The sequence below is a fragment of the Calidris pugnax genome, unplaced genomic scaffold, assembly GCF_001431845.1.
Source record: "Calidris pugnax isolate Ruff unplaced genomic scaffold, ASM143184v1 scaffold14, whole genome shotgun sequence".
Taxonomy (NCBI): Eukaryota; Metazoa; Chordata; class Aves; order Charadriiformes; family Scolopacidae; genus Calidris; species Calidris pugnax.
This window is the reverse complement of record NW_015090793.1, coordinates 1,090,314-1,101,935: the sequence shown is the minus strand read 5'-3', so window position 1 is coordinate 1,101,935 and position 11,622 is coordinate 1,090,314. Positions and strand designations below refer to the sequence as shown.

At 41.0% G+C, this 11,622-nt stretch overlaps 1 protein-coding gene across 1 annotated transcript in view; it reads right to left on the bottom strand.

The window, feature by feature from the left end:
* SLC2A9 (solute carrier family 2 (facilitated glucose transporter), member 9) overlaps nucleotides 1-11,622 on the bottom strand; it is a 164,515-nt gene that overhangs the window by 130,858 nt on the left and 22,035 nt on the right. The window contains exons 2-3 of the mRNA XM_014966695.1: nucleotides 7,022-7,099; nucleotides 2,390-2,475 (exon numbers count right to left, since the gene is read on the bottom strand). Of these exons, the coding sequence (XP_014822181.1) occupies nucleotides 2,390-2,452 (63 nt within the window). The 5' untranslated portion in view covers nucleotides 2,453-2,475; nucleotides 7,022-7,099. The remainder of the gene's footprint in view (nucleotides 1-2,389; nucleotides 2,476-7,021; nucleotides 7,100-11,622) is intronic.

The window sequence follows — 11,622 nt, the reverse complement described above, 5'->3', positions numbered from 1 at the left end:
TCCGAGGATGGAGGAGCCCCCCCTCGCTTATCTGCTCGGTTTGGGCAGAAATTTAAGAAAATCTGCGCGCCCGCCGCCCTGCGTGGGGGATCCCGGAGGGCATCTTCCACCCAGCAGGGCAGGGAAATATCTCCCCCGGGGGGGGTCATCAGGTCTACCCCCTTCCCCCCCCCCGCAACACCGCCGCCGCCACGGCGAGTGGACCGGGATAGCAGGCGGATCCCACGCCGCGGGTGGCGGTTGGCGACCCGGGCTGCCTTTCTGAGAGCCAGGCGCTGGGGGAAGCAAAGGGGAAGGATTGAGTTATCCCAGGCTGGAAAGTGACGAGACCGCAAGACCTGTAGCCAATTAAGATGTTAACCACGCGGCAAACGGATGTTTCCACAGCCTTAGGAGGTTTGGATCTGACACGCTGTGTGACAAACAGGTGGTGATCAGACATCCTACCTGGGGAAAGTAAATGCTTTCAGCTATTACTTTTAAGGTACCTGTTTCCAAACATGGGAATTTTGCACAGCTAGGAGTTAAACTACACCTTCTAGTTGGCCATGGATGAGTAGTAAGGGCATCTGGGCCCTGTATCCCACATGACTGCTGTTAATATTGGTGTAAATCTGCACAGATTCCACTTCTGACATGCTCCGTGCCTCACAACTGTTTTAGTGCTCTCAAAGAATCACCGATCACAGAATCACAGAATTGTTGGAGTCTAGTCACAGAATTGAAGGGAACTCTAGAGATCATCTAGTCCAACTCCCTAAATCCTGCTAAAGCAGGATTGCCCAGAGCACATTCAGGACTGCATCCAGGCGGGTCTTGAAAATCTCCAGAGAAGGGGACTCCATGACCTCCCTGGGCAGCCTGTTCCAGGGCTCTGGCACCCTCACTGTAAAGAAGTTTTTCCTCATATTTGAGTGGAACTTCCTATGCTCCAGCTTATGCCCGTTGCCCCTCATCGGGGCTGGAAATCACCGAAAAGAGTCCGGCTCCATCATCCTTCAACCCACCCTTTAGGAACTTGTAAACATAGATGAGGTCTCCCCTCAGCCTTCTCTTCTCCAAGCTGAAGAGCCCCAGCTCTCTGAGCCTTTCCTCATAAGGGAGGTGCTCCAATCTCTTAATCACCTTAGTTGCCCTACGCTGGACTCTCTCCAGTAGTTCCCTGTCCCTCTTGAACTGGGGAGCCCAGAACTGGATGCAGTATTCCAGTTGTGGCCTCACCAGTGCAGAGTGGGAGGTCATTCTTCCCCTCTTTGACCTACTGGCCACACTTCTCCTTATGCAGCCCAGGATTCCATTGGCCCTCTTGGCAACAAGGGCACATTGCTGGCTCAAGGAAGTTTGCTATCCCCTAGGACGCTCAGATACAGTAATGCAATAAAGCACTGCAGGTTTGAAAGCAGTTTATGATGCAGGAACTTTGAAGCATCATTGGCTCAGAGCAGGCTGAGCAGTGTTTGAATAGAAAGCCAGATGCTACTCAGTAACATGTAAAAATATCATACACATTGAGCAACACCAGCGTAGACAGATAGTTCGGACTTCATTTATAATGTCTCTGAATGGTCATAAGCAATAAAAGTTGAGTTAGGAGAGTCAAGCCTCTGAAATGCGTGGCACGTGTTTGAGATAAATCAGACACCTGTGTTTTATTTAGTTTCATTTTAAACAGCGCAGCGCAAGTAGTTCAGTTCATACTCAAATACAAATAATACGGCTGCATGTGATTAACACATACATAATTCCTTACCTTAACACACTAACATTTTCTGGCCTTTTACAATCGCCATTAGTAAGTTACAGAAACGAAACACATGCTACTCCCTATGTCCCTCAAATTTTCATCCTGGCAGCTTCCCCTTGATTAAGTCTCCATGTTCACATGGAAAGAGGCATCATTTTGCTCTTCTCTTATATGTCAGAGCAGAAGGGGAAAAGGGGGAAGAATACACAGCTTTGCAGGTTCTTTTATAAGAAAGGTGTCAGAGACAAAACCAAAGCTTTTTTCCACAGAATACATCCTCTCAAAGTTTCCTTTTGAAGGCACTGAAACTCTCCTTCAAAAGGTTAACACTGTCCTCAGTAATAGACTCTCTCCCATGAAAGGGAGGCTTTAACCTATCCTAAACTCAAGTAATCCCAGAATGGTTTGGTTTTCGGCTAGTTCAAAACATACATATAAAGAGAAACACAGGAAAAAATGGGAGGCCTGTGGTGCAGCCTCACAGTAAGTGCATTAGCACTCCAGGTACCAAAGGCAGATTCACATGTTCAGGACACCGAGCCTGTACCTGCAAGTATTCATACAGGTTCCAAACAGTTATTTTCTGCCTCTGGTCCCCAGATAGCAAACGAATGTGTTGACAGAAGATTTGGGGAATTCACTCACCATTTTTTTCTTCACCGGCTTATTTTCTTTCATCTCACCGTTGCTTTGCTGTTTGTTCTCCATTCCGTTACCTTGTTAGGTAATAGCTGAAGAGGAAAAGAGGGTAAGGGTTTTTTTTCTAGTCAAATCATAAATCTGAAGTCTAGCTGCTCTTTTCAAAAGTCAGATCCTCATTCAGGTAGGCGTAGCAGCACCAAACTGAATCCGGTTAAAAGCAACTAAAACATAGATGTTAACTGTGTTTAGGTAGTCTAGTCAGAGGGCAATGTGCTCTTTGGAGCAGGCATAGTAGTTCCTAGCACATCTAAAGAATGAAGGGGAAAAAAACTATGGTATTAGGTCCTTCCGTGGATGCACTATTTCTCTAAGAATAGGAGCGTCAGACCCACTGCAACTAAAAAAGGGGTTTAGATAGTCAGGCGGGACTACGTTACGATGGTTGGGTTGCAGCCAAGACATTTGGATTAATTGCTGGTGTGATTCTAATGATTATTTGACCTTGTATTAGCTGGGGCATTGCCCCAGTGCATTTGCAACAGAAGACTCAATTTATTTACTGCTCTGTCAAGAAAATTCTTGCCTGAACACCACCATGTGTGCTTTAATAATGTTAAAGGACATTTTAATGATCATTTATTAAGAAACTAAACTGATTTCTAGGCTTTCAGAGAGGATGGATTATCTGTTATTTACACTGTGATTCATTGCATGATCTTGGGCAGCCCCTCAGTCTGTTCAGTTCATTCGGAATATGGATTACTGGGTTCTTCTATCTCAACATCTCGACATGATCACATTTCAAGATCTCTGCTTACTAGGTCATTATGGTAACAATAGATCCGATCTTGAACACAAGTTGTCTTGTAGACAAGAATCTACAAGACAGCGAGCTGTGATACATGGGGAGTAACAGTCAGTTTAGTGAAACAGCATGTTGGAGTGGAAATTGTCACACATATAAGAGGTTTTCTCAGACGAAATTCTGTCTGATATGAGTACTGCCATTGGCAGTGTTGGGGCCATTATATCAGATGGTTCCAAGAAATCAGGGTGACCTTTTAAGTAAGAGAAGCTAGAGAGATGACAGCATCTATAATCACTAAAGCCAGAAAAATTACCTTCTTCCCTCTCTGCCTCCCAGTGCAGTCAAGACTAAAAACCTGAAAATCCTTTCCCTCTGCTGCAAAGGGCCTTATTCAATGCCTTTTAAATTACTCTTCAAATAGAGCTTTCAAGGCAAATTTATTTCACTTTATAGGAGAGATGCTTAGTCTCATCATCAAAGAGTTCACCTGTCCCATGCCACATTTAACAAGCATACCAAAAATAATGTCAGACTTGCTCACTACAGCAACCACATGCTATATAGTATGTCACATGTAGATAATGTAGATAATTAAATTAATAAAGAATCTGACAGAGCACAAACAAAGCATCATCAAACTGGAATTTAAGAGCTTACAAGACAAAGAGTATGTGGGGCATAGCACTGAAAGAGAAACAGGGCATGTTCAGTTGAATGCAATCTGCTAAGCATCTAAGGAGACATATCTCAACCTCACAGCTGAGCCACTAGCACGGATAACTTATGTCTGCCTTCACTGCATTTTTTTTTTGCATACGTTTGAATTCTCCTCTTGTTCTTTGAGCAATCTTTAAAACACTTTGCAGATATTTCTGTTGTGTCTGGAAAGTTTAATTCCTAAGAGTGCATCACCTGCAGAAGTGTTCAGATTGAACTGCCCCTCCAGTATTTTGGGTAACCCTAGTTTCACAACTTTTTAAACACATCCACTTGACTCTAGAAAAAGGAATGTTACCATACCAGTACAGATATCCAAAGTGATGCAAAAAAATAAGAAACACGCATGGATTTGTCAGTGTTACTTTTTCAGTCTTGTTGACTTGTGCGCGGGGAAGAGAGTCATGATTACATCGAGCAGAAACCTGATCTTCAGATTGCAGTGTTTGACAAAATCTAAAGAAGCAACATTCCACTTAGGGGAATAAAAGTCTGAGATTTGCACTGCTGCTGGCCATTAGCTGAAAAATTTTAACAAATAGGGCAGAAGAGTGTATTCCTTCCCCCTGAAGTTCATATTGCTAGTGCCAGGGAAATTGCTTAAGTTGTGGATCCAGAAATATTTATTCGTTATTCATTCTTTATTGTGGAAGATTAGATCTGTCTGCTTCCTGGCTTGTACTGTTAGTCAGGAGGTGAACCATGAGTCAGGAAATGCTCCCTTATGTCAGGCCAGGGGACACCTTCCATTCCAGCATTACAAACAGAGCCACAGTTTTCCTACCTACTTATCCAGCAGTTTATTTAGCAATGTACAGGCTGAGTTCATTACTAAGACATGCAATCCAACTGACTCCTACAGCTGGAGCCTTGGCTTGGCCTTGTTAGCCTTGGCATGGATGGCTCAGCAGTTCACAAAGCAGGAGCGTTATGACTGGGCACAGCAGACTGACTCGAGAGAGGTCTGAATAAACCTACTGAAGTCTAGGTTTGGTTTCAAACTTCTATTGAGCATTCAGCATTCGTTAACTGACCGCAAATCAGGAAAAACAAAAGCTACCGGAAAGCTGTCATGTTCACAAAAAGCAAATGGGCAAAGGGAGCAGTGTCAGATGAACTCAGATTCTAAATAGCCATATTTGTTATGTGAGATGACAAAGTCACCAAGGGGTTGGCCACCTCAGAAAAGCTGAGTTATAAGTCACAATTATTAAGAAAAAAACCCCAAACTAAGAAGAGTATAAGACCTGGAACAGATTGATTATTGTTGTTGTCCAGCCTGAGTACAAAACACTCTTTGGGCCAGTACCCAGTGAGAGCCCATTTGCCACCTTAGGTGCCCTAGACTTACATAAAGCCACTGGTCACTCCACCCAAGGCACAACACAAGCACGCTTGAGGCAGTTTATCTGTGATAGAAAAGATTCTGCTGACACAAATTCCTTGTGATGGGCGTACACGGCTTCCATGCCTGTCTCCCAAGTGCAGAATATATTACCACTAATAAAAGATTATGTCTGTGTCAACATTGCACTGCTACGCACAGGGAAAATGTGGAAGTCAGAAGAGCAGCTTTCAGCTGACAAAATTCACTCATAATTATCAACCAGCACAGCCTCTCAGGGATGGAAAGGGACTGCTTTGCACTCCTTGGAGTAAACCTCTTTCAGGTATAGCACAGAATAGTTTGGTTTCTTCTAAAAATGGGGAAAAGAAGCAGTAAGATAGACAATGCTGCCATAGGGTGTGAATCCCAAAGCTTTGGAAAACACAGTGGAAAAATAAGCCAAATGGACTCAGTCCTATTGGGCCATGGTAGACTGACATCTAATAATTTTTGCCTTTGGGAAGGCAAAATTGTCCAACTTGAGAATTTAGACTCCCTATGCGTTGTATTGGCAATAAGTAAGTGAAGATGGAGGAGAAAAGTTTTGAATCTCACTCCTATCCTGTAGTTTATGTGCTTTAGAGCTACTGCTGCTGCCATTTTCCACTCAGCTCACAGCCGAAATTTTCTGTGGCTGACCACTTGTGCCTTTCGGTAAAGGAGCCATCCTTGCAAGGCAACAAGCTTAAGTTGAGGACTTCCCTGTGCTTCCAGCTAGATGCTTCTGTCACTAGTCTACAATAGTACAATACAAAGTACAATACTTTAATGAACGTGCTACTCTCCCTGGTTCTGTAAATCACACATGAACCCTCACACAAAAGAAATCCACCATTGATTGATGAAAAGATTATTAACTAGAGCACCCAATGTGAAGAACAAATTTCAAGTTTCTGTGTCCCTCAAATCAGGAATGATTTATGTATTACATCCTGATAAGTGACATGACTATCTGGTTAAAATGGGGGACCTAGAACTCCATGAAGAACTAAGGGATTATTTTCTTCTCAAGTATTTTTGTTAAGCTAGATCTATTCTAGTGCAAGTGAGACTGCACAAATCAATGCTTCTTATATTGCTTATGAAAAATGTCAAACATTGGCAATATTAAAATACCATTGCTGGAGACAGGCGTGTCATGACTTTGATTTGGCACAGAGCATTCCTATGGTACTGAACCATTTAGCAAGAGTTAATCTCAAATACTGTAGACACCCCAGCTTCCAGAAACACCTATTCTCTTAAGTAATCAGTTGACAGTGTTAAAAAATGTGTATGTCTCATTTTATCTGTATCTGTAGTATCAGTCCTAAAGTGTCTTTCCAAGATGATGAATTACTGTGTCTGGATTTCATACAAGTCACAGTCTGACCTCTTATACCCAAAAGGAGAAAGATTGAATTTCTATTTCAAAATGAAGTGTTTTTGTTGTTGTTTTTTTTTTGTTTTTTTTTTTAAATATAAATTAGGGGAAAAAATTAAAGCTATTTTCCATAGAAATCTATTAACCAGGAGAGGAAGACAGATATTTCAGAGTTAATGACTGCTTATATAGAAGCTGAGTACTTGACTAGCACAGGAAATTATCTGTTTACAAATTTCACAAAATTGGTTTATACCACGATAAATCTATTCCTCCCTCCCCGAGTCAAACCCTTGAGAAGACTGACAAATTTGAGAAGTTGCTCCAAAATATCAAGTCCAACTTCTAGGTGCTACTCACCGCTTGTCCAAAGTATTCTTCACTTCCAGTGATTTCTAAATTCAGTGCAGTTCGGGATTGCTACAGCAGCCCTCTTCTCTGAAATAGAGACAGTTAAATCATTGAATTAAATTCAGAGCCAGCTTTAACTCTTTTATACCTTTTCTGGAGTAATAAATAATTAACAGTAAAAACAATGAATAGTATGACGCTTCAGCTGGAATTCATGCAATAAGTCTTTTCTACCCAATAGAAAACAAACTGCCTTGTATAGCTGCAATACCATACAAGAGGTCTTTGTTTCCGTTGCCACATAACGTGAAAAAACTTTGCTTCCCACATTTGAACCAATAGACATTTGAAATGCAAATGCCTAAGGCTAGGACTTGCATTCATATACTCTTACTGCATTACAAGAGACCAGGTGGAGGAACACCCACAGAATTCCATGTGCTGTAAATGGCTTTTAGCAGTGATGTGTTGGGTCACTACTGCGTGTGAGACAGCGTGTGGTGCTTGTCGGGAGTCACCCCTCTGCAAGGCTTTGAAAGGCTGGGACAAGACACACTGTACAGTAACAAGAACCACAATTAGTTCATAAAATGATTTACCTTGTCTGCCATTCTGGCTTTGTGCCGTAGAGATGAACTCCATACCAGTGTTAGTTTAAATACTAAACAAAACACGGGTTGGAACAAGGGTGCAGCAGTTCTGACCTTTGTTATCAAAACCTTTTGTTCTGGCTTTTGCTATCAGTTCCTTACATCCCAAAGCTAAGCAGAGAAAAGAACACTCTTTGGTGTGAAAAGGTGCTGTCTGTTTTGGCTTTTCCCTGCTGGTAAGAGTATTGCCTTCTCTGAAAATCCAACATCTGTTAAATTAGGCTCATCAGCATTTCCTCAAGGACCTTAATAGCTAATTTAATTGGTTTATCTCTAAGATAGCAGATGCTAAGCTATCCAAGATGTGTTAGGAAGAGGGGCGGCTGTACAGATATGAGTTTGCTGAAACTGTAAATTCTGGCTGGGGTTTGAGGTACCCTTGTTCTTTTAGGGAAGGCAGTATTATTGAGCACATGGTCCTTGGTTTGTATTTCAAGTTATGATTGTTCTGGCAGCTCCTACGGGTCACTTTTGGCCCTGCTACCATCAAATTTACTTCAGCTAAAAATAGGCATCTTTCTACAGTTACAAGATGCTCATCAAAGAAAACATCACTTGGGAGGGGGTGGGAAGGAAGTTCTCCATAAGATCCACTAGCATATTTTATCTAAAACTGTCTTAAACTCAGCACCTAATATCTTATAATTAACAGGAAAAAAAAAAAGACCTCTACTTTTGCCCACCATAACACAGATGTTACATTGGGTATAAGGAAACAGGGGATTCTCTCCTCACTCTCTGGAGTGACCAGTGAGGTTCAAACATATCTCGCATGTCTGATGCAAGTGACAGATGATACCTTCCAGACCTTCCATTTAATTTACATTTTACATAATCTACATTTTAACTAAAGTCCTCACAACTTTTCAACTAATGCAAAGTGATTAGTTTTGTGACATCTAGAAGCAAGATACGCTACTTCTTAGTAGCAGCCTTCATTTGTGGAAAGGATTTGTTGCTCAGCATGTCCCATGATTAGCACAAGGACAGGAAAATAAGCAAGACAAGGCTATAAAGCTGGCACTGCTGCATTATAAATCCAGTTGTATGCAGTTATGTAAGCTTTGGGAAGACATTCCAGTTCAAAACTCATAAATTCAATGATTATTGAAGAGCAGCCCACTCTGTGCTAGAGCTAATCCTTTCAGACTAAACAAAGCTACCCCTTTGATCCAAGTTTTCGATTCAAGTCTATAAACTTGGCCTTTATTAACCTGAGCAAGAATACAAAGAAACCATCTCAAGGGCAATTTATACAGTCACGACCAAGAAAGAGGACAAACAAGAATCGCTTTGTCAGATACTACACAAGAAAGCAGCAAACATTTTTTAATTGAAATTTAAATACAACAGAAAAAAACAGAGCATCTTTACAAGCAAACCGAAGTTGAAATGTCACCAACTGAATATTCAGACAGAAGTCTGAGAAATTTTAATTTCAGGTTCAAGATTAATTTTTTTTGTATCGTTAGGAAATTAGAAACAGAAATTCTGGAGTACATGAGGTAGTTACAGACCCTGTATACACTCTGGTTATTTATATGTGAGAATGCTCATTCACTCATAAGAGGTTTAGCTGATTTCTGTGCAGGTCCCTTTGGAAATTCAGTCTCAGATTGGTAGGCCAAAATAACGCTTAGATTTCAGTTCTATAAAAATGCCCTGATATGGCAAAGCAGTAGTATACAGTTTAGTTTTAAACCTAATTCCATAGCAGAACTAAGTGTGTATATAAATACTTAGCTAGTGGAAGTGAGAACATCCAGCTTCTTACTAAGTCAACCCCCCAAAACTGGAATTTAGTGTCTTTCATGGCTGCACGTCCATTATGGAAATTAATCATGTTCCTGCATTTCTGAAAAGTTTTGAGAGAAAAGCCAGGACATTGACCATATTTAGTCAGTAGTCTTTTCAGCTTAAAAACGTCAAAGTTCCCAGTACATAGGCATCAGTACAAGAAGATGTAACAGATCAGGGGGAAAGACAGAACAAAAATATTGAATATTTGAAAATAGTTTTCACTGATTATTGCATAACAGGGCCTTAGATCAGCTACAGCAGAGTATTTCCCAGTTCTTTGGAAGTAGTTAATTATTACCCTTTGTTGTGTTTGCCATTAGTGTTGTTTTAACCATTTTCTCTCATTTACACATTCAAGTCTGGTATGTCATCATTTAGGAAAAATCTTACGAGCCATGAGTTTAATGTTATCATTATGTTAGGGTTATTTCCAACATTACTTTCCATGTAGATTAAAGCTAGTTAAATCTTTGCCAAGTTATTTTCAGTGAAGTCAGCCTAGCATCCACCTGCCATTTAGTAAATGTTGAATTAAATATTGACAAGTAAAAGCTTTTATGTTGTAAGGTCATGCCCCAAGTTAAGACCAGAGCGGCTCCTGGGTACAGGTTCTTTCCAGGTGGAGAGGCAACATGCTCAAAGTAATTCTTGTTGTAAAGAAGGGTTATACCCCACAATGAAGCCCTTCTAGTGTGAGAATTTTGGGCTCAATCCCAAAGGCAGCAGAGTACCCACCATCTAAGGGGTTTCTGGTTGAACATCAGAGAACACTTTCAAAATTCCCAAGATTAATATGTTTGAGCAGCTTCTGTTTTCTTTATTAATACTGTAAGCAAGAAAACTTGTTGCCAGGCTACTAAGATCTTGAGCCTTCCTCCTCTCTTTGTGTAGTAGCCAAACCTAATTCCAGCAGGTGGATGTACCCTGACAGATTAATTCTTTACACATCTTTTCCTAAAATCTCATTATAGATGTCAAGATCAGGCAGGCAATTTCAACAGAAACAGTTTTTCCAATTAGCAGTCTTAGTACACTTCGGAATTGTTTACTACTCATCTTGAAATCTTCAGAGGAGAAGCGGTGACCTTTTTGGAAGATCACTTAAACTGCTAAGACATCAAGTTCTAACACAAAGCCCCTCCAGGTGAAGCTCCATGTTCTGTATCATCCTCAATAATATAATGACTCCTTCTAGCCTCAGATCTCACTCTTGACCTCTGTGGAAGGGGAAAATGAAACAAATTGCCTTTGCATGCATTGCACTCTCAGCCAGTCTCTAGCTTTCTCAAAACTTGAGTTGCAGGGCTCAAGCTCCAGCCCCTTGGGAACAACGAGCACTGCTCGAGCCCAGAGTCCGTGCATTCCTCACAATGCCAAATGTGCCTAAAAAGGAGGCAGAGCAAGCCCAGAGTAGAAATATACACTCATGTTGCTTTCTTGTGAAAGCTGGTCCTGGAAATCGAGCTAGGAAAATAAACTTTGCACTATACAACTTGCCCAGTTATTTTAAATAGCCCCAACCCCAGCTTCACTTCAGGTCCTGGAAATCGAGCTAGGAAAACAAACTTTGCACTATCCAACCTGCCCAGTTATTTTAAATAACCCCAACCCCAGCTTCACTTCAAGCTGCCAGAGCCTTTTAGCTTGTCTAGCTGTAGTTTTTAGGTCTGATCTCATTTGTCTTCATCTAGAGACTAAAAATAATGCAAAGATATTTGTGTAACAAATTATTCTCTCCGCAGATTCATGAAACCTGGCAAGAAGCAACTCACCATTTATTATCTTCTCCTGAAGGCTAAGAAATATTACCAAAGTATTCCCCTCTAAAAGCAGGGAAAGATAATGTAATATAAGATTTGGCTTTAAAGTGTCAGTACCTTAACTTGCATAATTAAAGCTTCATATGTAAATATGCCAAATTCTGCATGTTGTGGACATAAGTGTTTTTCTCCTGCTCTGAGGAGCTGGAGAATGAAAGGAAAAAATTAGTGAGATAGATCCTCCTGCCTCTCCCAAACTTTGGTTTCCAGGGGCGTTTAAATGTCTGTTGTTGTAGCTTTCAAAACATCACAAAAAAAGAGGTTTCATCACACTCAGTAGGTTTCAAATACTTCAATGTAAAGATGCAAAACTCCCTTACTTTTTCAAGGGTTATGAAAT